The sequence below is a fragment of the Sparus aurata genome, chromosome 3, assembly GCF_900880675.1.
Source record: "Sparus aurata chromosome 3, fSpaAur1.1, whole genome shotgun sequence".
In the NCBI taxonomy this organism is placed as follows: Eukaryota; Metazoa; Chordata; class Actinopteri; order Spariformes; family Sparidae; genus Sparus; species Sparus aurata.
Window position 1 is genome coordinate 20,930,313 of NC_044189.1, and position 27,793 is coordinate 20,958,105.

General features: G+C 42.3%; 1 protein-coding gene across 5 annotated transcripts; it reads left to right on the forward strand.

The window, feature by feature from the left end:
- The first annotated feature begins 4,008 nt into the window (after window positions 1–4,008).
- On the forward strand, window positions 4,009–27,605 carry tbc1d5 (TBC1 domain family, member 5). 5 transcript variants are annotated; one of them, XM_030411680.1, is made up of 23 exons: window positions 4,009–4,135; window positions 11,254–11,305; window positions 11,680–11,831; window positions 12,842–12,899; window positions 13,058–13,166; window positions 13,373–13,462; window positions 14,854–14,928; window positions 15,666–15,733; window positions 15,830–15,932; window positions 16,326–16,414; window positions 16,544–16,594; window positions 16,756–16,825; window positions 17,524–17,696; window positions 17,783–17,925; window positions 18,961–19,067; window positions 21,370–21,455; window positions 22,820–23,133; window positions 23,319–23,381; window positions 24,529–24,737; window positions 24,867–24,966; window positions 25,409–25,488; window positions 25,625–25,876; window positions 26,337–26,633. In XM_030411680.1, the coding sequence occupies exons 3-23, from the start codon at window positions 11,732–11,734 to the stop codon at window positions 26,631–26,633; spliced, it is 2,637 nt and encodes an 878-aa protein (XP_030267540.1). In that variant the 5' UTR covers window positions 4,009–4,135; window positions 11,254–11,305; window positions 11,680–11,731. The 5 variants fall into 5 exon arrangements, with proteins under 5 accessions (XP_030267540.1, XP_030267542.1, XP_030267537.1 ...); XM_030411682.1 differs by having other exon boundaries at window positions 11,713–11,831; window positions 25,625–25,916; window positions 26,337–26,471; XM_030411677.1 differs by having other exon boundaries at window positions 4,010–4,135; window positions 11,713–11,831; window positions 26,337–27,605.
- The last annotated feature ends 188 nt before the right edge of the window (window positions 27,606–27,793 follow it).

Below are 27,793 nucleotides of genomic sequence, written 5' to 3' on the forward strand. Positions count from 1 at the left end.
CACACACACACACGCACACACACACAGCACTACCGATGCACATTTGGCTCATTAATGCCACTTAATGTCACTGCCTGTGTGCATTTTCACATAGACTTATTTTCCCATCAACACTGTCCTGCTGCTTTTGGTTCAGTTTGTTTTTGTGTTTTGTGTTTTGACTGTGGGAAGCACTTTGGGAAAAAGGTGTTTGATTAAAAGCACTCTATAGATAAAACTTGACTTGTCTGACCTGGGAAATTGCTGCAATTATGTCTCCATAAAACTATCCTAATTAACCCTCCTGTTGTAGAGGCCCTTCAGTGTTCTTGCTTATTCATGATGTGTTTTATTTCTCCTTGGCTGTGTGATCCACCACAACCTTGTGCACTACCAATGCAGCATTCTTTCTTTTTATTCATATATTCATAAACTTACCGTCCACATACAACGTTGCTGTTTACTTATGCAAATAAGGAGCTTGAAAGCCGCAGTTTATGTGCCGATACAGTTGTAATAGAATTTGCAATCTCCTTTGCTGATCAGTCTCTGCGGTATAAAGTAACTGGACATCATCTAAAACAATGATTTCACCAACCTGTCTGACGGGATAGACATGTGACTGCAAGGGACAACACAATATTAAGGGATGTGGTAACTCAAATTCAAGGAAGACAATGTGTGTGCAGCTTGTGGTCTGTGAGAATAAATAAATAAGCCTTTCAATTATAGGAAATATGCACCACAGCTGTATAACTCTATTTAAAAAAATTGCTCTGACAGTTCGATTTGGCAACTCAAGAATACTATAGCTTTCTTTTTGGCGTTTGCCCTGCTCAAGGGCACCTCAGCAGTAACCTAGAAAGTGAACCAGTGCCTCTTCAGCTACCAGTCCACTTTCCATATTGTGGTCCGTAGCTGGACTTGTACTGGCCACCCACCGGTCCTCAAGCCAAGTCTCTACTGACTAAGCCACATAGCTTAGTGAACTTGTGATTTGTAGTTAAAGGAAACAGAATCTGTGACTCGTGGGGAAGATTTGAGCAGTTGTACTTATCGATTTGTGTTTATGTTTTAAAAGAACTCAAATATTTTCGTGAGAAATTATTTTACATACATCGAACATTAATTGCACAAGTTCACATTTAGATTAGCACATATTCAAATTTTGTCCACAACTTCACATTGTTTGATACAGGTACACAAATATGTTTTGCACCAAATATACAACAATAGGAGCAAAAAATTGAGCATGTCAGTTTTGACAGACTGCACTGCACTACACCACACTGCACTAAACTACACTGCACTGCACTAAACTACACTGCACTAAAATACACTAAACTACACTACACTGCACTATGCCACACTAAATTACACTGCACTACACTACACTGCACTATGCTACACTAAATTACACTGCACTAAACTACACTGCACTAAACTACACTAAACTACACTACACTGCACTATGCTACACTAAATTACACTGCACTGCACTATGCTACACTGCACTACACCACACTGGACTACACTACACTGCACTACACTACACTGCACTATGCTACACTAAATTACACTGCACTACACTAAACCGCAATAAACTACACTGCACTACACTACACTGCACTATGCTAAACTGCACTACACTATGCTACACTGCACTACGCTACACTGCACTATGCTAAACTGCACTACACTGCACTACACTACACTGCACTATGCCACACTGCACTACGCTACACTGCATTATGCTACACTGCACTAAACTACACTATACTAAACTACACTGCACTATGCTATACTGCACTACACCACACTGCACTAAACTACACTGCACTATGCTACACTACACTACACTGCACTACACTACACTGCACTAAACTATACTAAACTACACTGCACTACACTACACTACACTAAACTACACTACACTGCACTAAACTACACTGCACTACACTACACTGCACTGCACTACACTAAACTACACTACACTATGCTACACTAAACTACACTGCACTACGCTACACTGCACTACGCTACACTAAACTACACTTCACTACACTACACTAAACTACACTAAACTACACTGCACTAAAATACACTAAACTACACTACACTGCACTATGCCACACTAAATTACACTGCACTACACTACACTGCACTATGCTACACTAAATTACACTGCACTGCACTATGCTACACTGCACTACACCACACTGCACTACACTACACTGCACTAAAATACACTAAACTACACTACACTGCACTATGCCACACTAAATTACACTGCACTACACTACACTGCACTATGCTACACTAAATTACACTGCACTAAACTACACTGCACTAAAATACACTAAACTACACTACACTGCACTATGCTACACTAAATTACACTGCACTGCACTATGCTACACTGCACTACACCACACTGCACTACACTACACTGCACTACGCTACACTGCACTATGCTACACTAAACTACACTGCACTACGCTACACTAAACTACACTTCACTACACTACACTAAACTACACTGCACTAAATACACTAAACTACACTACTCTGCACTAAACTACACTGCACTACACCACACTGCACTGCACTACACTACACTAAACTACACTACACTATGCTACACTACGCTACACTGCACTAAACTACACTGCACTAAAATACACTAAACTACACTACACTGCACTATGCTACACTAAATTACACTGCACTGCACTATGCTACACTGCACTACACCACACTGCACTACACTACACTGCACTACGCTACACTGCACTATGCTACACTAAACTACACTGCACTACGCTACACTAAACTACACTTCACTACACTACACTAAACTACACTGCACTAAATACACTAAACTACACTACTCTGCACTAAACTACACTGCACTACACCACACTGCACTGCACTACACTACACTAAACTACACTACACTATGCTACACTACGCTACACTGCACTACGCTACACTAAACTACACTTCACTACACTAAACTACACTAAACTACACTACACTGCACTATGCCACACTGCACTATGCTACACTAAATTACACTGCACTACACTAAACCGCAATAAACTACACTGCACTACAGTACACTGCACTATGCTAAACTGCACTACACTGCACTATGCTAAACTGCACTATGCTACACTGCACTATGCTAAACTGCACTACACTGCACTACGCCACACTGCACTACGCTACACTGCACTATGCTACACTGCACTAAACTACACTACACTAAACTACACTGCACTACACCACACTGCACTACACTGCACTAAACTACACTGCACTATGCTACACTAAACTACACTGCACTACGCTACACTGCACTATGCTACACTGCACTAAACTACACTACACTAAACTACACTGCACTATGCTATACTGCACTACACTACACTAAACTACACTACACTATGCTACACTAAACTACACTGCACTACGCTACACTGCACTACGCTACACTAAACTACACTTCACTACACTACACTACACTGCACTAAACTACTAAACAACTAAACTGACGTTACACAACATTGCACTACACTACACTAAACTACACTTCACTACACTAAACTACACTTCACTACACTGCACTTCACTACACTAAACTACACTATGCTACACTGCACTAAACTACACTACACTACACTAAACTACACTAAACTACACTGCACTAAACTACTAAACAACTAAAAAACAACTAAACTAACGTTACACAACATTAGACTACACCACACTAAACTAACGTTACACAACATTAGACTACACCACACTAAACTAACGTTACACAACATTGCACTACATTACACTACACAACATTGCACTACACTACACGACATTAAACTACACTACACTGAACTAAACTAACGTTAGACAACATTAGATTACACCACACTAAACTAACGTTACACAACATTGCACTACACTACACTACCCAACATTAGACTACACTACACTGCACTACACACTGCTGCCTGCAGACAGGGCAGCGCCAGCAGCCACAGCTCTGATCACGTGACCAATCAGCTGGTCTTCAGCACATCCGCCTGACCCGCTACTGTTTACAAATCAGAAGACAGTCGGACCCAGCAGAATGAGGAGCCCTGCATGATCTGAACAGGTACCCGAACCACACCGAGAGCCCGCAGCGGGTCATGGCTGATTCTGTGTCACTACTCGCACTTACATTAGCCTGTGTTTGTGTCTGTGTGTGTCTGTGTGAGAGACTTATACGTTGTGTGTCGGAAGTGAGAACAGGCCCGCGCGTCGGCTCGGTTACAACCTGCTAGCAGCCAGGCTAACGTCGCGTTAGCTTACCTGCTTCCTGTCACCTGTAGTCCCATCCAGTCAGCCGTGACTACTGCGGCGTGTTGTCGCACTTTTAGTGGATCAGTTGAGCCTCCATTTAGCATTGTTAGCCCACTCTGGATACGAGCTAGCTTAGTTCAGTCCTGCGCTGCCTGCATCGATAATCCGGCTGGCTGTCATCACGCTTCCCGCGGTGCAGCACAGAAGGACACCGCGTTCATTTTAACTTTAGTAACAGAGACATGATCAGTGCTGCCTCTGAATCATGGTGTCAGAACTGTGGAGCAAACGTCTCCTTCTAATGACACGTTCGGTCGTGTAGTGTGACCCATGTCCTCGGTCCGGTCCGGTCCGGCCCACTCTGCCTGCCAGATGTGTCAGTGAGTGGTTTCAGAGCAGAGGTTTGCTAACAGCTAGCACTGCCTGCCTGCTCGCTTTAATGCGGTTTCACACTTCTCTGCATGCTCCCGAGAACCAGGTCAGTAACATTATGTGTGCAGGGTGAGTCTGCATTCCGGATTAGAAAAAAAAGGGACCTTGACCAAGACTCAGGAGCTGTTTAGTTGATCCTTCAGTCCTGCAGAAACACTAACCCGCTGACATGCTGCTTATTGTGCAGGGAGATAATAGCTGGCCTTTAATGCACAAGTCTGCATGAGTCTAGTGTTAGTTGTAGGTCATGGTAGGTATGTTTTCATGCTTTAATGCTCAAAAAACACATCAGTTTTCTCACACTGTCAGTGCTGCAGCTCTGTATTCACCCTCTCTGACTGAGACGCGCCGTTTTAGCTCCTGTCTCTTTAAGGGCCAGTCTCCCTCTGATTGGTCAGCTCACACACGCCTGAGTCGATGCGTTTCGTCATGTCTCCGCTCGTGTTGCTGTTATGTGTTTTCACCTTCTGGTTAGCTTCACTCCTGCCGCCAAATAACCATAAATCACTGCAAACGTGTGGCATGGTGACGTAGTGTGGATGAAAGGCTGCTGGGAGGCGTTTCAGGAGCAGTGTGAGTGTGTTCTGATGAAGAGAGAAGCGTCTGTGTGTGCAGACTTTTACCTTTTTACCTTTCAGGATCTTTAACATGCACATGAACCTAGGCCTGTCCGATAATCAATAAATCAATTAATCGTTTGATGAATTAAAATGAGCTCGATAATTTTGCCAGCTTCGATAATTTCCATGTGCAGCGTAAGAGCTCCGTGACGGAAGTGGTTTCAAGGCTGAACGCGGCAGCTGCAGTGTGGGAGCTCTTCGGATTCAAACTGGATGACCGTATTGAACCACTTAACCTGGACGAACTGGTATGTTGCATTTGTTGTAACAGTAGTTACTAAAAGCTGCAATACAACAAACATGCGTCACCTAATGCACCTAAAGCATTATCATCTGATGCACTTTTCCCAGCTGAGAAAAAAAACAACTAAAGCTACAGTGGGGTCGTCTCCGTCTTCCCGACGGAAAATACGAACAGGACAGTGCAAAATGGTGCGCACTCACAGACAGTGTAGTTCGCTAAAGAGATGCAGCCCTTTAATACCGCCGAAAAGTCGGCATTTCAACAAATGCTGCAAACATTGGACAGCCAGTACAAACTGCCTGGGAGAACATATGTGGCACAACTGTACAGCGTGAAAGACGACATACTAAAGGGTTAGGATGCTAACAGAGACTGAGAGTCCTTTTTATTTATTGTTTCTGGCTGTTTTGTTTATTTATTTTGGATAGTTAAAATGTCTTCTTCACATTCCAATTCCAATGTTAAATATTCTTTAGATATAAAAGTTTATTGATCTTTGAAATTATTTGCCATTATCATTATAATGATTGAAAAATGGCCCCAAATGACAATATTATCGTTTATCGCAATAGTTTCTGGGACGATTTATCGTCCAGCAGAATGTGTTATCGTGACAGGCCTACATGAACCTATAAAACACTGAAGGAAAGATGAAAACTAAAATCGGGCTCCTTTCAAGCTTTCTTTCCTGTTCTTTTTTCGCTCCTGTGCAGTTTTCCCACCTCATTGGCTTGTGAGCTGTATGATCACTCGGCACTGTGTTGTTTTAAAGGTTGTTTTTTTTTTAAGCCTGAAGAGGTCAAATCATTTTAGTGATTTTACAAGGAAAGGTTAGGGTAAAGTCTAATGGGAACGATTGTTCTTATCAGCAGATGTGTATGTTTTTTTCCACAGTATTCCAGTGATTCACAGTATTTTGCCAAGGTTAAGGTTTCAAGTGTGTTTCTCAGTCTCTAACAGAGCATGTGACTCTGAAGGCTCCTGGGCTCTCACTGTGCTGAAGTAGAGGCATGTGAGTTTGTTTAGCTGGGCTCTTTCACTTTGATTGAACTGGAAGCTGTCGCTGCGACTGTAGCTGCAGTGACGGCTATCCTCTTTGAATATTCGTCCTCTAAAGAGCCCATGTACTCATTCTTTTTCTGAATCTATTCTGCTTAAAACTGCTCGGAGACTGAGATGAACTGAGGACTAATGTTACTAATAAATACTTAAAAGTGTGGACTGTCATGAAAAGCATGGAAAACAAGGTCTGTTCCTGTCAGAGCAGCTGCAGTTGTTATTCACTCAGATTTCTCTGCAGGCAAAACACTAAAACAATTTAATCTGGGTTTAGTTTCAGAATAGTTTAGCCTTTGTGCCTTTAGACCAGTGAGCTCAGGGCCGGCTGAAGCTTTTTCTTTGTGCATTTCCTTGTCAGCTCTACTCGAGCATGGGATCTGTAGCATGCGGTTGTCAGCCCCTTCACAAATGAAACCTCTTCTGGAAGACGAGCTGCAGTGAATTCAAATTTGTCATCTCCGCTGCTGCATCAAGGCGGAAAAACCCTCGCCCCCCTTTGCCGCTCAGCTGTTCTGTGGTATGGAAATACTCTTATGACCCTTTGAACAAAGATGTAGAGGTAGATAAAGTGGTAGCTGTGGCCCCTTTCAGATCCAACCTGGGTTTTAGATAAAGGGAAGTGAAATGTCTTGTTGCACACATCGAGGATTATTGAAGGAAGGGGTTCAGAGCGAGGCCATTTGACGGACTTTGGTTCGGCACCATTGTGCTTTATACAATCCAAAACATCTGCGTTGTTCCTTTAAATTCACGCTTGAGGTGATATGAAGAAGAGGAATCGTAACTAGAGCTGCAATGATGAGTCGATCATTTGTTTTGAGTCTGAATTCTCTGATCACAGCGACTCAAATGTGTAAGTTTTTTTGGTTTCTCAGCATTTTATTGACCCAATAACTAATTGACTAATCAAAAAATGATCGACAGATGAATTTAAATTGAAAACAAGTCTTTTGCAGCCCTGATGTTGGTGTGAGGAGATAATGTAATTTTGCTTCATGGGCTGTCATGAGTCCCAGGAACAGATCCTCTCCCTCAGAACAGATGGACGCGGTGTTATTTGTCTGTTGATTTATTTATGCATTTCATTATGTATTGATTTGATTATTTCATGAAAGATTCGTGTTTTGAATTATTGAGCTGTCTCCAGGTGCTGTGCATTAAATTATGCAGGAGCTAATTCGCCTTGATTATCCATGTAGTAAAGTTAGGATGCCGTTTCTGTGCTTGACTCTGGGAGAAAGTTACAAGGGCTAGAAGAAGACTCGCTTCAGGCAAGACTGCGCTAACACAGCAAGGCCTCCAGTCTTTTACCTGTGTCATTCACTCACAAAGGTGTGTGTGTGTGTGTATAGACACACATGCACACACAGTTATGCCTCCTCAAAGCACCAGTCGCAGTGAGAGATCTGTGAAGGAAGGCCTCTTCAGAAAGTTTAGAATGACTTTTTATTTTGGGAGAGAAGAAGGGACGAGGCGCTGGATGTGCCTGCAGGTCTGTTGGGAAAAACGTTGCTCAAAATATCTCTTGGCACTTTGTGCAATGCAAATTTTAGTCAGATAGAGATGATAATGAATTAATATTCTGTGTGAAAGGACTGCTGTTGTAATTGTAGTTGCTCAGGAGAGTTTGATAAATCTTTCATGCCAATCTTTTAAATTCAAACGAAGAAAACAGGCTATTATTGGAGATCCAGCACTCGTCTGTCTCTCCCTGTAGTTTTGGATTAGTTACGATTATTTAACGGGATAATATCCTTTTTATGAGCGAAGGGAGAAAAACCCCTCAGACTTAAGGAGAGCATTAGTCCTCGAGGAGAACAGATGTTTCCTAAGAAAACAGCCACATACATTATGCATATAAAACAATTTCTATTTTGATGGCGTGTGGAGCTGATTTATCGAGCGGTGTTCCATTCACACGGTTAATAGGTTTAAGAGATGCCTTTGTTGTGTTATTTTTCACCATTAATAAAGAGAGAGAGGAAGCATAATGCCGTGTGGAAGCGAGCTGTTCGTAGCCTATGCATTAGGCTAACCATATTCATAAACGAGGAATAATCCCGAGCCGGATAAAGAATGGAGGCAGAATTGTTTAACCTAGATTGTGATGCCTCACAGAGAAAGTTCAACTTTTCCTCATCGCGTTGAGAGACGTTGGCTGAGGGTTTACCTGGCGAGGGTTTACCTGGCGAGGGTTTACCTGGCGAGGGGTTTACCTGGCGACGGTTTACCTGGCGACGGTTTACCTGGCGAGGGTTTACCTGGCGAGGGTTTACCTGGCGATGGTTTCTGTGATGCTTTATTTATTTGGGACACTTGACAATTTGATCAATCAAAAATCATTAATCGTCACATCTAATGATGTCATAACTCACAGGGCTGCAACAAACAATTAATTTCATTAACAATTAACTCTTTTCAATGAGCTGATCATGGCTGCAAGAACCAATAATTAAATTCTAACATAAGCTGCAGACTTTCCTCTTGATTTATAGTGTTGCTGATAAATGTCAGAAAATAGTGAAAAGGTCCAATTATAATTTCCAGCTGACCAATGTGGCATCTTTGTCGTCTCGTCTTATTCTGTCCAGCAAACAATCCAAAACCCAAAGATGTTAATTTTACAAAGAGATGAGACAAATAACAGCAAGTCATGAAACTGGAGAAGCTGAATCCAGATGTTGTTTTGTATTTACAGTCAGGCATAGAAACTATAGATCATGGAGATCAAATGCATTAAAACTAAAGTCTGTTTTGAAAATGTCAGAGTAGAAAGCTGCAGACATCTGTGCAGGGAATAGAAATAAAAAATATATAAATAATCAAGTACAGATAGCTGAAAAAATCTTTCTACAAGTATTTGTACTTTGGCTGGCTGTGGTTTCATCTTAAAGTGAAACTTTCGCCAGAAAGCAGCCGAGGCTTTATTTCTGATTGAATATGAGTCAAACCTTCATGTAAAAGCATAATTACGATGAAAGAGGAACTTTTAAAATTACCCGTAGTTTTGTTTTCAGGCAAGATAATTTTCATAAGGAGTGCTACGGGCACTTTTACGCTAGCATCAATAATCTCTCTGTTTAAAAACAGTAAGAAGTCTCGACACAACATGAAACTTTGCTGGTAGCATCACCAGGGTCTCTACACATGAACACGAGCATTGAGAACATTGTTTGTGTACACAGAGTTTACTAAAAAGAAGGTTTTTCTAACAACTCGCGTTAGCAGCTGGATCTCCGGCGCACTGCCGTCATGGCAGACAGAAAGTGTCGATCCCCGAGTGCGACTTATCTTTTTATTTAAACTCTGTGTACACAAACAATGTTCTCAATGCTCGTGTTCATGTGTAGAGACGCTGGTGATACTACCAGCAAAGTTTCATGTTGTGTCGAGACTTCTTACTGTTTTAAAAATAGAGATTTTGATGCTGGTGTAAAAGTGCCTGTAGCACTCTATTGAAAATGAGTTTGACCCGAAAACAAAAATACAGTAAATCTTTAAAGTGCCTCTTTTGTCATAATTCTGCTTTTACATGAAGGTTTGACTCTCATACAATCACAAATAAAGCCTCGGTTGCTTGTTGGCGAGAGTTTCACTTTAACTTAGATGGAAAACATTGCATTTGAGACGCTGTAACCAGAAAATATTTAAGTATATGTATTTTTTTGTCATATTGTTTTACCCAGTTACAGTTACTTGTTTATTAATTTATCTTGTAGTAGAAGATCCGCCTGATTTTGTGATTTTTACACAGTAGTATAGCAGCATGGACAGCATGTTACTGAAGACCAAGTCATAACAGAGCTTCACACCTTCATCCCAGCCTCGCCTGCAGGAGGTGATCTCATTACAGCTTGAAGCACTGCGCTACACACTATTTCATTTCAACAGCAGCAACAAATTTTCTTGAAACTGTAATAGTTCTTTAATAACTTCAGAGACGCTGTTAATACTGTCAATGTGTTATTTGAGGACCAGTCTGTTGACATCAAAATATGTAATTGATGCATTAATTAGCCTTCTTAATGACCTCATTAGCATCACTGCTTGTGTTTATGTGTGCATGGCGGGGCAGCAGGCGGCTCAAGTGCTTCTTGTTAATTCAAGCCATTCTTCTCAGACTGTAATCAGTGTCACCGCTTTATTTTGTTCAGTGTAGAAGGTGAATTAACAGCGACTTGTGTTTGTGATCATCACGATGATCTACAAAGTTATCAGCCAGTCACTGATAACTACATATGAATATTTATGTTTGCATCATATATCACAGTTTTGTCTGTATTTACTGTTGCACATAGTGAATTAGACATCAAAGATTTATGCAAATCTTGTTCTAAAATATAAAGTGGTGACTTTGACCTCCACTGCCTCACTGATTCTAGAGCTACATGGAGTTTAAATGCACCTAAGGTCAGTGGGTAGTTGGTACATGTCATTAGTTGGATTAGTTTTCTGTGTCTGTCGCCTCTTTCCTGTGTTTTATTTTTATTAGTACTGCAAATCATGAACCCATGATTTTTCCCTCTGTGTGCCCAAGGTGTTCAGTTTCATTATTGTTCTTTCTTCCTCTTACAGAGTCATCCTGTTCCTCTGAGTCTCAACTGAGGAGAATCACAAGACTGTGAAAGTAAGTCCTGAGAGTGATGGAGTTAATGCTAACAGCAGCAGGACTTTTAGTGATCGCAGTAGATAGATTTCCAATGCAACTCTTGGTGAAGAGGTCAGAGGTCAGGGTCAGCAACAGCGTAATATTCCTTCTCAGACAGCAGCAGCACAGGCTCTGAGTGAAGGTCGGTCTCCCTATCAGTGGATGTGTGTCAGTTTGTTCTGTATCATGAAAGTTTTTGGAATTGGTCTCTGAGTTTAAAGTCACACATGACTGAGATATAATCTACCCAAAGTTTGGTTTAAAGGTTTTGTCTTCTCTAGCTGATCTGCATAGCTGTTCTTTTGCACTTGCATGTGATTTGAAGTGCAGTTTCTCTCCGTTTCTCTTTTCTGGTTTCTCTCTGGTGTCCTTTCACTTTCCTCCAGGTCCGGCTGGGTCGCGGCCATGCAGCACCCCAATTTCGAGACCCGCCACCCGCTCCAGACGGACGAGCAGCAGGAGACGGGCATCGACCCGCTCAATAACTTCAACAAGAACCGCAGCAGTACGTCAATCTCTCACACGACTAGACTTGGATTTAAACTCAGAAAAAGAACCTGTGGCAGAGTTACTATCAGCATTTCTGCAACTAATATTATCAGTGATTTTTGTGTCCAATTGCAGATAAAATACAATAATTAATGTCTGTAGTCATCCCTCTGTGCTTTCTTTAAAAAGTACAAAGTTATCAATGAAATTTTATGAAGTGAGAGAATAAAGTAGCAGAAAATACTCTACTAAGTACCTCAAAATGTGTACTACAATAAGCACCACCAGTGTAGGCAGGGGCGGTCGATCTCTATCGCAGAGTTTAGAGGGTAGAAACAGCCTCTGCGTACTTTCACTGACCTCCCCCATTATTAGCCGCTTCCATTTTTGTATTAGAGTAATGAAGCTACCCCTACAATCAGTGAAGCAATGGCTCTGACCACTACACAAAGCCTGGTGCACGAGAGAGTCACAAGCTCCAGATAGAGCGAGATAATGAAAAAATAAACTCGGCGCTTGCTGCGAGGTGTGAGTCACAGACGTGGCTGGCGTCGCCCCCGGGCTGAGGGTGTTTTTGTGTTTTTATGTTTACGTGTGCGAGGGAGAGGGATGGCATGTTGTGGAACTGATGAATATTCATGCTGAGTGTCCCTGTGGAATGATCTACTCCTGTAACTAATGTTGATAGACAGCTCTCTGACTTGGATGCACGTTCACCTGCAGGCCAAATTAGACTTAATACAGCCAGTAAAGACGAGGACGGGTGCGACGCTTTACTCTCCGTCGTCGCTTTTTCTGCTTCTGGCACTTTTTGCTCCACCTGAAAAAGAAGCCCCAAAAATAACCGATGGGTCATTTGGAAGAAGTAAACAGGCCAGTGTTGTATCAGAGTAGTTGTCAGAGGTTCTGTTTTTTGTCGGTGATTGTGTGCTCACAAGATTTAAAGTGATTGATTTCTGTTCTCACTCCCCGGCGCTCGTGGTTTACATCTGCCCCTTGTGGTTGTGTCTGTGTCTGTTTTAACAGGAGGATCTCTTGACAGCAGCACTTACTCACAGCCTCACTCAACCTTCCTCTCATACAGGTGAGTATTTCCTTGAGTGGGTGTGCCGTAGACTCTTGGCCCAGCTCACTGCTCCAGCCTCCTGGTTCACTGTTAGATGATGGAGTACCGTGCCCAATTTGGGTTGAGAAGCTCATAAATCTCCTCGTCCTCTGCCTCCCCCCTCTCCCCCCCTGCAGGAAAGAATGGGACGACTTGTTCCTCAACAGTAATTACCTGGCCAGGATCCGGCAGGCAGGCATCAACGGTCGACTGAGGAGCAGCCGCTTTCGGAGCGTATGCTGGAAGGTAACTGCCAAATGGATCAAGCCGTCCTATCCATTTGATTAAAGTGGCTTTGGCAATTTTTCCTGCAGTGTAAAAGACAGAGTTCTGGCAGCTCGCAGACCTTCTTCAGTGGAAATGGCGGCCTGGAGTTTAGTTTTGAAAGTGTTTCAGCATGTTTATGTAAAGTCTTGTTGAAGTAGCGTGCACTAACCTGCCGTCTCTGTTAGTTGTACCTGGAGGCTCTTCCAGAAGACAAGGGCCAGTGGATCAACAAGACCAAGGAGCTCCGGGGCCAGTATGAGAAGATCAAAGAGACGGTGAGAGCGCCACCGTGTGGCCATTTCCTTCAGAGAACATGGTTTCACAGATGTCTTTACTTTGCGGATCTGAGTCTGAAACTGCTATTAGCACATATTAGCTCGTTTAGCCCCGTCGTCTGAAGAACCAAATAATAATTTGGCGTATTTGAACACAATCAACAACAGCTACCAACAGCCACAGTCCTCGCAAGTATTGTGTTGTCACGGGTTAGATTAATCAATTAAATCACTAAGGAGCTACATTAGCATCAGTGATAGAGTTTCCTATACGCGCATCAGAGGGGATTTAAAAGTAGTCGTACGCAATGCAGACTGAAAAATATGTCGTGAGGCATCTCTAGTTTGTTTAACTTGGCTAACAGAAGAGCTGAAGCTTTCATATCAACATATCGTTGGATTACACATCTACAACACTTCCTGTGCAGTCAACCAGCTGAGATACGGACAGCACCACTCTGCCGTCGCTGAGCGCATTGTGTTCAAACGGGAGTAAATTAAAATCCGGTCATCAGGATTTTACTGTTGTCATCAGGATTAAAGCACTCTGCTGCCACCTAGCGTCTGCAGTCATCAAGTGCAGCCTCCCCATCTACGCCACGGGGTCACCATGGTAACGCAGCGTCATATGAGAGGAGAGGCGTCTGATGATCACTCAGTGTAGCTTTTTGTGTTTCTGCAGGACTTTGTGGAGCATTACAGTGTGATTAATGATCCCCAGTATTTTACTCTAGATATGGTGGCTAAAATTAATTATTTATTGGTATGAATTATATTTTTTTTACATTCATTATTTTGAGTCTCTACCCACCGTTTGAATCCCTGCATACAAATTTAAACTGCCTATAGTACACAAGCTGTTGTAGTTCACCCAAAAATGATCCAAGAACTAAAGTCATTATCTACTCACTGTCATGCTGACGGAAGGCCAGTCGAAGTTTTGTAGTCGACTAAAACATTTTTGGAGCTTCACAGGAAAACAGTGTTGCAGCATTCTGCTAAACAACTGAAGTAGATGGTGCAGATGGTGCAAACGAACACTTACAGCTCAGCAGCTACAGCTTCTGCTTATAAAGGGTGTGGATGATGTCTTTTCAAATCATGTTTGGATATTGGTGCCTCTGGAGTCTTGGATAACTCCGGAAGAGCTGTATGGAGATACTTCATGCTTATTTTCAAGTCCCCATCAGTTGTTTAAGAGGCTGCTGCGAGGCCAGAAATGTACTGTGGACAAAACCTCACCTGACTTGAGTGAACTTGTCCTTTTAAGGAAACTTGAGTCATGCATGGAAATGCATCTCTTAACAGTGCAGCCCCTCAGAAATGAAGTTATTACTGGTCTACGAATCGCCGTTATTGACATCTGTTTTGGTGTTTTTTGGGCGTCACAGCACATCACCAACCCTCGTAAGGCCAAAGGCCAGCAGGACCTGGTGGTCAACAACCCACTGTCGCAGGATGAGGGGGTGAGTGTTCAGTCCACTTCTATTTGTGAGTCAGTTGTCTCATATTTGCATGCAAACTGTGACCCTGATACATTCACTCCAGACTGTGTTGTTGCAGCAATTATAGACTTATTTCAGTAATTAATTACTGTGGATTCATTAACATTTTCAAGTAGTTATAAAGCTATTTAGTTGATTTTTGATAAGGCAGTTAATAATATTTCTATTCCTAGAAATATTCAAAAAACTATTTCATCTCCCGATTAATTTGGCTGCTGCTTTACCAATTATTATATTTGTTTATTTTTGTTATTTGTTGGTGACACACAGCCACACTGGTAATAACAGAACGGTAACAAAAGCCGTCTCTTGTCGTCTTGGCACAACATCATATCATAACATCATAAAGAAAATGGAGACAGTGACCAATTGGTAGATTTCCTAAATAAGTATTTTATTCAGAGCACAGCAAGTTAGATAGACATGAAATCTCATTGGAAAAGAATACAATTTAACTCGTAATGAGCGTGTCATGCAATTTAGGACAGAACTACAGAATGACATCATGTCAGTTATTGCTTTGAAACAGTTTCTGCCATTGGAACGACAGTTTGATCCGTCTATCTGTTATTGATGAACTGATTTTCTAATTTTTATGAAATGATCACTGTTTCTCGTTATTGTGTTGGCTCCTGTAATCTCCCGGGTTTCCGAGTAACTTTTGTTGGGCTTTGGCTTTTGTTCTCTCTCCTCTCCAGAGCCTGTGGAACAAGTTCTTCCAGGATAAAGAGCTGAAGGGGATGATCAAACAGGACGTGATGAGAACGTCAGTTTCACCGTCACTCTGCTTTAGTGTTTTTAAACCTTATACCTGAGCGTGACACTGATTGAAACCCTTTTTCTTTCTTTCTGTTTGTGTAAGGTTCCCTGAGATCCGTTACTTCCAGGACGAAGATGTGCGGACCAAGCTGACTGACATTCTCTTCTGTTACGCCAGGGAAAATGAGCAGTTGCTGTATAAACAGGTAGGATCCTAATCCTTTACAGTGGGGTCCTTTTACATATCTCTGAGTTTTCCTACCGAGCCATAGTGTTGATAATCGAGCCTTAAATGTGGGCTTGTCGGTGCCCGATGAGCTCTGACAAAAGAACAAGATGCCTTTGTAACCTAATCATTATCAGTGTCTGTAACAGGTGCCAGCGGATGAATAGACAGACAGTGCAGATTCTTTTTAGCAAACTGGAAGTGACACATTGCCGGGCAGTGGCTAACAATATCTAAATTAAAACTGTCACCACGGATTAGAGACCTCGTGCATCACTATTAAAGAAAGAATGACCACAAATGAAGCTTAATTTCTCTCCCCTGTCCTCTTAACATCTTGCGCTCCCTCTTCTTCTGTGTCTTCTGCCTGCAGGGGATGCACGAGCTGCTGGCTCCCATAGTGTTTGTGCTGCACTGTGACCATCAAGCCTTCCAGCACGCCAGCGAGACGGCCAGCCCCAGGTCAGTTCCTGATGAGCTGCGAAACTGAAGCGCTCCCCTTTAAGTTCCCATTAACACATTCAGACATGATAAGTTTTACTTGATATGAGGAAGGTCACGTTTACGGAGGGATCTTTTCTTTTCCCACAGCGAGGAGATGAAGTGTCTGTTGAACCCAGTGTACCTTGAGCACGACGCCTAGTGAGTGTGCTTCTAATATCAGATAAACTATACCAGTATTTTAAATGAAACGTCTACATGACTGTGTGCCTCATTATTTCTCTCTCCACACACACACACACACACACACACACACACACACACACACACACACACACACACACACACACCTCTGTCTGTAGTGCCATGTTCTCGCTGCTGATGGAGACAGCCGAGCCGTGGTTCTCCAGCTACGAGAGGGAAGTGAGGAAGGTCAGTTTGATCCAAAGAACTGCTTCTGACATTGTAATAATTACTATAATTTATTGTATTTATAACACAATATGGGCTGATTACACTATAATGATGATGACATGTTGTATACTCGTGTTTACGTGCTGCCAGTAACACTTTTAGCTATACTCTTTTGAGGCTTCGGTCCTGGTTGATTTAACAGACAGGATGGATTTTTTTAACAACATCCCATGTATATAAATGACATGAATGGTCACACACACACTTGACATACCTGCCATATTACAGCCTACTGTGTTTAAAGCTGTGGCCAACAAACGGTGGCTTTTAATCTGAACTAGCAGCAGCGGGAAATGTTGGTTTTACATTAGCAGTAACGTAATACAGCGAACAGTAAACATTAATGTACTATGAATCCCTGTTAGTGGCATAGAAATCTGAACTACTAGACAGTGGAGTAATTACAGAGTGTTAATATGTTATATGTCTGTTCCTGAGACATGCTTACCATAAGTAGAAGGATTCTAATAGCTTTAATTAACATAAATGAAAAAACCTGCATATTATTAACCTTAAAACCAAATTTACTTCAGACACACCTGCAAAACAAAACTTCACATCACCATGTCAAGCAAGTATTGATCATACGGAGACGGATGCTGTTAATTCATGTTTATATCATGATATGCTAATCACGTACTGTTGGACTCCTCCAGGGTAAAGAAGAGATGTTGACCAGCATCCCCTTCGCTCGGCCCCAGGACGCGGGGCCATCCGTTGCCATAGTGACCAAAGTCAACCGCATCCAGGACCAGCTGGTGAAGAAGCACGACATTGAACTGCACATGCACCTCAACCGGCTGGAGATCGCCCCGCAAATCTACGGCATGTCAGTATTTTCGCCTGTAGTTCGATATGTCAGATAACCTTTCTAGAGCCACAGTACACAAATACAGTTGCCCTGTCTCTCTGCAGCCGGTGGGTACGTCTGTTGTTCGGCCGTGAGTTTCCGCTCCAGGACCTGCTGGTGGTTTGGGATGCCCTGTTTGCTGACAGCATCACTCTGGACCTGGTGGACTACGTCTTCGTGGCCATGCTGCTCTACATCAGAGACGCTCGTATGCTCCATTTATTCCTGAAATAATCCAATAACGCCGCCTGTTGTATTTGTAGCATGTAATTTCATAAGAAACGCTTAACTGGAAGAATGTGATTTACTCCGCCTCATTTAATTAGATGGAGTCATATTGCTTTAAATAGAAAACAGTAGATCTTTGCTGTCGTGCGTACAGACAGGATGGGGGTTTAAGCTCGGCGGCCGACATTGTCTCTGCTCAACTGTCTTTGCTTAAGACTTTGAATCAAACATTTCCAGGGACCCAAAGCACACAAGTTCAGCTTTTCAGGAGAGTTTTGAAAGTGAAACTAAGTACAGAGTCCTCAAAACTAGCTGCAATTATTAATCGTTTATAGTAGAACAACAGTTGAATAGTTTCTTTTTTCTTTTTACTTTTCTGTGACTTTTAACTGGATGCACATTTGAGGAAGCCATCTTGGGTTTTTGGCAAAAACCATTCAACAATTTTTTGCATCTTCTGACACTTTTAAGACAAAAAAAAGGAATCGATTAATTGAGAAAGTAACAGTGAATATATCATTGTTGCTCAGTTGCTCTGTAGTGCAGTTGCAGCCAGGTGTCCTTGGAGAGAAGAAAGAAGCAGTTTATCAAAGCGGTACTTTGGTGAAGGGTACTCTGAAGGTAGATGGAATGCGAGGATTGATGTGAACACTTAGAGGAAATCACTTTCCACACACTTGAGTGTGCACTGTGCACACAGTGTGCCGACATTGTGTTCAAGTTTGTTTTGTTTAGTTTTTTTCATTCGAAGCCATTTGTGAGAGCATACAATCATGTTTCAGGAAGTAGGAGTGCATTCCTATTTAACTCATATAACACATGAGTTGAATAGGAATCTTTTTGTGTAGGTGGGCTGTACTTTAATGTGAAGGTCTCAGTTTAAATCCTAACTACAATAAAATGTCTCCATTTAGCTACTAACCCAGGAGATGTCGACTCAGTGTGAAATCTAACACATTATATTTGAACATGTTTCTAGTCAGTAATGCTGCATTTTCTTTTCTGTCCATTTCAGTCATTGCTAGTAACTTCCAGACCTGCCTGGGCCTCCTGATGCACTATCCTCCGTTAGGAGACATCAACTCTCTGCTGCAAAAGGCACTTTTCCTCCGAGATCCCAAAGTAAGCAAACGGCCACGCCGGCATAACTGAGTGGAAAGTGAATAAACGTGTTGATCCTCTTTGCGAGATCAACATTTGGTGTCTGTGTTACTCTTCTGTTTCCTGAAAGTCTCAGTGTGGCGAATTTAGCACTTTCATTACGCCTGATTGGTCATGAGTGAAAACACAGAAAGAGGGAAGTGTTAGACATGAAATGAAATCGGGGGGAATAAAATGGCAGTTCATGTTTTTCCTGGAGCCTGAAATCATGACTGTAGCCTTCTTTTTCCTCTATTAATCAATATCTCAAGCAGAGGCGATTCTTTGCTCAGCCTTGTTTTCTGCAGAGCTCGGAGAAGATTTGCAGAAGTGAAACACAGAACACGAGGCTGAAATCCTCGAGCAACAGTCGCGTAGCGTAAAAAACCCACAAGAAGCCTTGTTGCACTGAGAAAAAATGCTGAGGTGTAAAAAAACAAAAAGTTAAACTTGTCATCAAATGTTTCAGTTCCTCACACTCGAGTGGTCACGCATTAGAGATTATAGGGCACTTACAGTAAACACAGAATGCGCAGGTGGAGTCAATGAAGCAGTTAATAAGAGGAAGTAGCACAGATATATATATACACATCCAACAGTTCCATGAACTGACGAGGCCTCCAAACACTAAATAACATCTCTAAAGCTTTTAGATCTTGTTTAAACCCACAATATTTAAATAATATGAGAGCGTCTGCAGGTCCTTAATATTCTTAAAATGTCTGTTGCCAGTTTAATCACTTTGAAGGCCTGATATTCATAAAATTGCATTTAAGGCAAGTGTTCTGCTTCAGTGTATCATTATGAAGTAAATGTTTAGTGCACAATGTGATGGATATAGAATAATTAAACCTCTAAGTTCACATTGGTTCCCTATAAACTTTGCTGTCACTATACAAGATTGTGATGAAACTCAGTTGTCTTTGCAGCACCAACAATAATACCACTCACAAAAGCTAGAGGGGGAAAAGTTGTCAAGTGCCATTGAATTTGAATTTGAGAGGTTTTAAGTGCTTAATCTTTTTTAATCTAATTTAATTTAGCCATCTTTTAACTGAAACCAGCACTGTCTTTTAATTTGTGTGTGCACTTGTTTTCTGGCAAAATATAAATAAACCTCTAACTCTAATAACCATAACCCTACATATAACTGCCCATACAATGTAATATATACCGGATCCGTGGTAAATGATATTTAAAAAGTATCCTGATAGTTTCTGATCTCAGCTAGATGAGAGTTTTTGAGCCTTTTTTGTCCTGTGAAATTCTGTATGTGTCATCAGCGCAATAGTTGCAGTGAAGCAATGAAATGCTGGTTCTCATCAGTTCTCCCTCGGACATTGCTTAAACAATACGTAGAAAAGAAAATCACACACGTAGAATGAGAAGTGAGTTAAAAAAAGGAAGATGAATCTAAGTCATAGACAGAAATACGGTAGTTTGAATATAGGAATCAGATTTAACTGGTGTTAAAAGTCGACCTGATACTGAACATGAAAACACTTCAGTTCCCAAAACGGTTGTTGCCTCATTAAAGCAGCTGCTTCCAAATACAATGATGTAATTATTATTTGTAATGTTGGACCGTTGTGACTGCAACATAGTGAGAGTGAAAACCAGATCACATGTTTCCAGTTTGAACTTCTGTTTGTCATTTACTTACCGTATGTTGCAGCTCAGCGTGTTTGTCTTGTCTCACACTTGTTTCCTTTGTGTTCACTCCCACACACACTACATCCTTATTTTCTGCCACTCTCGTTACTTCCACACACACAGAAAGCATCACGTCCTCTGTTTACCTTTATAAAACAACAGGTACTGATGTGTCTGTGTGGTAAATTGGACATTACTGGCGCCTCTGCTCGCGCCTCACTGTCCTGACACAAACCATCTTCTGTTCCTCCTCCGAACTCGCTGTCCCGAACACTCAAACACAACAACTCACTACATTCCTGTTCTCTGCACTTCTGGGATGAGAATACAGGAAAGTGCTGATGCTACACGACAGCGCTTCCCTCAGGTGAACGCCCGTGTCACAGCACGTCCGCATCACAGTTACACCTGGAGGCTGGGGAATCATCTTTAATAACAAGGGGGCTGACGTGGGGCAGGAAGGAGGCTCGTTGCTCATATGTACTGACTCAGAAACACGTATCAAGGAACACGTATCTGCTTGTTTACGTAGTCATGCGTGCTCACGGATGTTTGGCTGATGTGTCGTAGTTTTTATTGAAATCTGCTGACACAGAATGCGTTTATTCCGTCCCTCTTTTTTTTTTTACAGAACAATCCGCGACCTGTCAACTACCAGTTCCAGCAGAACCTGGATTATTACAAAACCAGGGGGGCTGACCTGATGAACAAGTCACGGTAAAACACACAAATCACTGTTCTTCTCTAAAACTCAGTGTACCAAATACATCTTCCACTTTGGTTATAAAACGCTCATCACCTTTTAGACTTTTAAAGTGTCTGTAAACGGTTTGTTGTTTTATCCGTCACAGAAAACAGAGGTTGAGGTTTGCTTGAATTCCGAGTGGTTACAACAGATTTACAACAATATTCATCACTTTTTACAATAAAACATTTACCAAAATGTGCATCACTCACATCCATGAACAGATGGATATTTCTTGTGATAGTCCTCACACACGTAGGTTTGCGGCATTGCCATGACAATTTTTTTCTGCTTTTAGCTTGTTAGTTTGTAAGAATTCATGTTGTAACCATGAACTCTGTGGCATGTTTCTTTGTCAATAAAGAGAAAATCATACTCAAAGTGTTCAGGTCTTATGACCCCATTTCAAACCCACTTCTGTTTTATCTCCCTGCTGAAAATGAAGCTACACAGACTTGACATTTAGTCTGTGAGTTGATAAAACTTTGCTACTCCCACTAGTTGGTACCAGAAATAATCGTCAGGTAAACTGATTATTATGATTATAATTATTATTATTTTGTTCATATACACATTTAACTTAAATATATTGACATAACTTGCATGTCAAATCTTTCTAGTGTTCTATCCAATGATAGAAATGTTATTCTTAACATTTCTATCATTGTTGAAATGTTATTCTTAACTCTTACTTGTTCAATGAGTTGTTATTGCGTTTTATAGAATAATGTGAGATTTTCATAATGCACAATCCAAAAATTTAAAATAAGATTTTGCATTGAAGATGCATTGAACATCCTTGTTTTTTTATGTCAAAGTTATGTTATTGTGCACAGAAATTGATTTATACACAGGAAGGCCTTTGAAAGCTGGTTTTGTACATACAGGAACTGAAATCTGTGACATTCAGGACTTTGACAGAGTTCCAGCAACAACTCTACTGTGCAAGAAGTGATCAATTTCACATGATGTTTCCACGGTGTCCATATTTGGGTTTTGTGTGTCATGTCAGATTGATTTTCTGACAGCAGACCTTCAGAAGTTTATACTGCAGAACAGACAAATGTTCTTTGATGCACTGTTGGATATTCTTCTCATGCAGCTGAAGCCAAAAGGGCAAAGAGGTCGAATAGTTCACTGTGGTGGAACATATTCAGTTTGAAGTCTGCAGTTTGAGCTTCATTCTGAATAGAAGTAATCCTGTTTGGAAGAAGTTTATCTACAAACAGTGGAGAGTTGTTACTGCTGAAGATCCAGCCGATGCAAACCACAGATACTCTTCTGTCTGGTGGTTTTTGTCTTTCGTTTTTTCCCTCACATACTTTTGTCCTTCCAGCTCTGGCTCCAGTGCAAAAGCTGCCCCCCTCAACATCAACAAAGTCTCCAGCAGCCTGCTCAGCTTTGGCAGGAAGCTCATCGCTCCAGCCATATCGGGCGGCTCAAGCAACGTCTCGCCAATCAACAGCGAGGTACACTCCTCCTCTTCCTCCTCCTCGTCAACTTCCCCTGCATCGGCGCCCCCGCCCACCCTGTCTCACCCGCTGGCTGAGCCCCCATCGGGCCACGCCCCTCAACTGACCCAGAGCCACGCCCAGAATCAACACTACCGCCTGCTCAAGTCGGAGAGCATGCCTGTCCACCTCAGCAAAGGTGAGTGGACAGACACAAAGATTTAGATTTGTCCCTGCACAGACAGTCGACGCCACCAACCACTGACTGACTGATTGTACATTTCTGTGGGCTGTTGTTGTGTGACTGGTGAATCAGCTGCATGCACAGAGTAACACGATTTGTGTGGGTGTGGCAGCATCAGCTTTCACTCTCCTGTCTGTTAGATGTAGTTTCAGGTGGAGTGTCTCCGATCTCTCTCCCAGCCCAGATTCACACTGACACACAAGGTAACTGCTACCATGGCAACCGCTTGTGTGACGCGCGCCCCCGTTTGTCCTCGCTTGCGTTGCTGCCATTGCATGTCTGCACACTCAGTTTGTCATTTGTTGCTCATCCGTTTGTGTAAATCAGGTCCACGTTAACTTTACTGGACATTAGTGTCCAGAGCATGTAATAGCACATGTCGACCAGCAGAGGGAGATCACAGCTCACCACAGGAGGGGAAATCACACTGATGACATGAACATGAACATGAAGGATGTGTTGATGCGTCTGCTGTCAGCATTGCTTCCACTGTGTGTGTGTGTGCGTGTGTGCGTGTGTGTGTGTGTGTGTGTGTGTGTGTGTGTGTGTGTGTGTGTGTGTGTGCTCTGTTTCTGAGTGACAGTGGCTGTAATCTGTGTTGTTGTTGTGCATTTTGTGCAAAATGCCCTTCGTCTCTGGAGCCTGGAATAAATGTAATTAATATACAGCTTCTAATTATAATAAAATCATAAATTAATCAATGTAAAAAGGCAATTTTAAATTGAATTAATACATTTGCATTTAAATGATATATTAATGAGCGTCATTCACAGAGCAGCAACAGAAGCTACAATTGGTCTGACTCCCACAACAGCTGGCCAATCAGAGCTCCTGCTGCCGCTCCATGTGTTGGACCTCGTTTGATTTTTAGCTGCTTACAGTTTTCACATTAAAGACTTTTTAAATGAAAGCAAAACTTTTCAGCACAGAATATAAATGCAGGATACAGACTTTATGTGTGATGGACAATGGAAGAAGTTATTAATTCCTCTTTTAAAGACAGACGGTTATTAATTGGCATATTTAATTATTATATTGTATTAATGAATCATTTAAAAGCAAACGTCCACTAATTTACATTTAATCAATCTTTTTTAAAAATATTTTACATGTGCTAAGTTATAATTTAAAAGTCTTCTTATTTTAATTCTACTCTTTGATTTAGATATTTAAAAAACCTTTTCCTTATTTGTTTAGATAAACATTTATAACATTGTTCCTCCTCCTTACGTGACGATATGTGTGTGTACATATGTATTTGTATTTTCAGCTGTCCATTGTGCACGTCCTCTGTGTGTTAATATTCTGTCTCCTGTCCTCCGCCTCTCCCTCTTTGTCTCCCCGTCGCAGGCCAAAGCTCCAGGACGGTCAGCTCCTCTCCCAGCACAGAAAGCCTCTCAGGTGGGCGGGCTCAGTCCACCGCCTCCCCGCCACTTCCCCCCTCCAGAGGGAGTGATGTCAGCACTTCATCTCCGCCATTCTCCGCCACCAAGAAGGAGTCTTTCTTCAACATCACTCGCTCTCGCTCCCACAGTAAGACCATGGGGAAGAAAGAGATGGTGAGTTGTTTTCTCCCCCTCTCTCCCCCTCCCTCTCTCTCCCTCCCTCCCTCTCTCCCCCTTTGGCTGTTGACACGTCTGTTTTTCTCACCTTCTCATCTTGTCTCACACTTTCAACACTAATCCCAGGATGAGGACTTGGAAGCCCAGGTATCGTTCCTGCAGGGGCAGATCAACGACCTGGAGGCTATGAGCAAATTCTGTGCCAAGATGATGAACACTCACATCTGTGAGTACAGCAGCAGCAGCAGATGGTCACATCCCTGAGTTCAGTTTCAGCATCTAAAACATTAGTCAGCTCAGATACTACGAGTCAGTGTAGAACATAAGACATGTTCGTGTGTGGAGTTAAAATTAATCCATCATTTTGTTTTAGTTAACTTATGTTTGTGTGGAAATGAATGATACAAATGCTTGTTTGTTTGTCACAAACCAAATCTTTGATATCTTTTATTTTTGTTTTCAGTTAATGTCTGTTCATTTCACAGAATATTATTTTTTTGCAATCCATACACACATTTTTGCAAAATATTTGATATTCTGATTGGACTATAAAATGCCAACTTAAGATGGGCAAGAACAATTTCTAGACACCAAAACACCAAACTTTGTAAAAACATGGTACAAAATGAATGTCAGTAATTCTCATAATTCTTATTTTATCACTTCAGGTAAAATCCAGGAAGTAATTCTCCAGGAACACCTGGAGAAAGAGGATGAAGTCCTGGTGTCACTGGCGGGACTCAAACAGGTGAGTCACGTTAACACTTGTGTCATGTTTGCTTACTTTCTTCTTCTTCTCTGGATGTTATTGTCATGTTTGCATACTTTCTTCTTCTTCTCTGGATGTTATTGTAACATTGACGCTTCGCCCCAAATCCTGTCAGATCAAAGACATCCTTAAGGGGGCGCTCCGCTTCAACCAGAGCCAGCTGGAGGCCGAGGAGAATGAGGAGATCACTATTGCTGATGATCACTACACTTCCACAGCAGCCGCTGAATCTGCTCTGGCTGCCATCAATCACCACGGTGACCACCAACAGCAAGAACAGAGCAGGCGGAGCCGGGACTCTGATCTGGACGGGAGCGTGAGCACGGACGAGAAAGAAGAGGAGGCGACGACCCCGCCTGAGCAACAGGTTAATTAATCAGCCCTCTGCAGTGTCAGCACCTTTATTGGTATGAACTAAAACTCTCAGTTCAGACAGGATTAGTTTGCACTTGTTTGGTCTGATGCTTTGACCTTTTGTTCCAGATGCAGTGTCTTTATATCCGATCATTTTTTTTTGGCAAATTCAACCCCGTGTGTTAAAATGATCCCATGTTTGTATTAGAATTGTATTCTTTGCAGGATTATGCCATGTGACACTAAATCTGTCCCATTATGAATGAAACCCGGAATGATGCTGCATAATGCAGCGACTGTATAATGAAAATGCTCAGTCACATGTTCCCTGGAGCGGTTATACACCTCTGGGTCATGTGCACACCTTGTACCACCGCAGACTGCACTAGATTAAATAGGGAAAATGATGTAAAGTAAGAGGGCAGAATCACAGACGTGTCCTAAAGGTGACCCTCACTGTTTCTCCCATGCAGGTGGCTTCTTCCCTCGGCTCTGAGGGAAAGAACTGGGACGATTACATCCTCGTTTCCCAGGATGGAGACCTGCAACCCACAGATGGAGGAGGAGGAGGAGGAGGAAGGGCTGCAGCCGAGCGCACCCCTCCAATTAGGCGAGGGCGCGGCTTGGTGCGAATGGAGCCCGAGGGCGCGGCCGGGACCTTTCACGACCCCCTGATGGCTGGCACCACCTCGGGCTCCTCCAGCCCAGATGAGGGCTCCACCCACAGCAAGGACTCTGACTTTACCATCGTGAACCCGAACGACCTGTGAACAAGCAGAACAGCCCTCCCTCCCTCCCTCCCTCCCCTCCTCTTATGTGATATCTCATTCAGAGGACGCGCTCCATAAAAGAAAAACTGACTTGGGATCCGAGGGTGGAATCAGCCGGAGCAGCTGTCGGCTAAAAGTATTGCACATGTGGACTGTGACACATCCAGTCACAAATACCTTATACTCTGTCTCTTTACCTGTCATCTGTGCCACTTGACTCCTGTCTGAGCTGATGCTGTACGCTATCTCATCAACCTAATGCCTGTCTCCTCATTATGTTGGGTCCTGTCACACATTATAATCAACTGTGGCGCCCTGCTCCACAGAGAGGGGGTGCCACTGAACTTCTGACCCTGTCACTACATGATTTCTCTGACAAGTTGGACCTCAAACTGCAATTTCCACACAAGGGGAGGACTCGCTCCTCTCGAGCTTACTGTAATGATTGTGGGTGTGATACTCTGTTCTCTGAATGTGGAGATCTGGCCATACCTCTGCTTGTGTTCTGTCTGTATGTCTGTCCTCACAGAGGAAGCTCTCGTCACTGATTCTCAAAGGAAAGAAGGATAACGTCCTCCCTTCATCAGTTGTCGAGGGCAGCTTTCCCCCTCCTGAACAGTGCCTCTGACCATTCTTCTTCTTCTCTCAACCAAACAAAACCTAACTCTGTGATCTTATTCTTTTTGTTGGCTTTTTTAATTTTTTTTTTATTTTTAAGAAAATATTTTTAACCCTTTAGACCGTTAGCTTCCTGGGTAAAATAATATTAAATTATAGGATAAGTCTTTTTGTTTTTAAATTGATTCCAATGTGGACATTTTAACATGGTCGTTTTCATTTCTCACATTACAACTGAGTTGTTCTCGTGTCGTTTGGAAACCATGTAAAGCAGCGCACACAAAGAATGTCTCTCCAGCTGCCCATTCAGCGTAATTAACTCAAGACCAATAAAACTACATCGCTCTTGCTAAACACTGACGTTACCGTGTCTGTTTGGGTACGCGGCGCCTGCCTTTAAGACACTGATGAAAACTTCTCTGTGATGTGTAAATATCAGTGCCACACAGTCGGTATATATTATCACAGATGACGCCACTGTCGGAGAAAATGATGAGTGGTTCAGATTTGAGCTTTTGATTTGTCAGCTAGGCTGAGTTAGC

What these genes read in the sequence shown, in the direction of transcription:
- tbc1d5 (XM_030411680.1), top strand. Translation starts at nt 11,732, where the DNA reads ATGCAGCACCCCAATTTCGAGACCCGCCACCCGCTCCAGACGGACGAG. An exon ending in TTTTCCTCCGAGATCCCAAA is followed by an intron (nt 19,068 to 21,369) that starts GTAAGCAAACGG and finishes TTTTTTTTACAG; the next exon opens with AACAATCCGCGACCTGTCAA. An exon ending in CACTGGCGGGACTCAAACAG is followed by an intron (nt 25,489 to 25,624) that starts GTGAGTCACGTT and finishes AAATCCTGTCAG; the next exon opens with ATCAAAGACATCCTTAAGGG.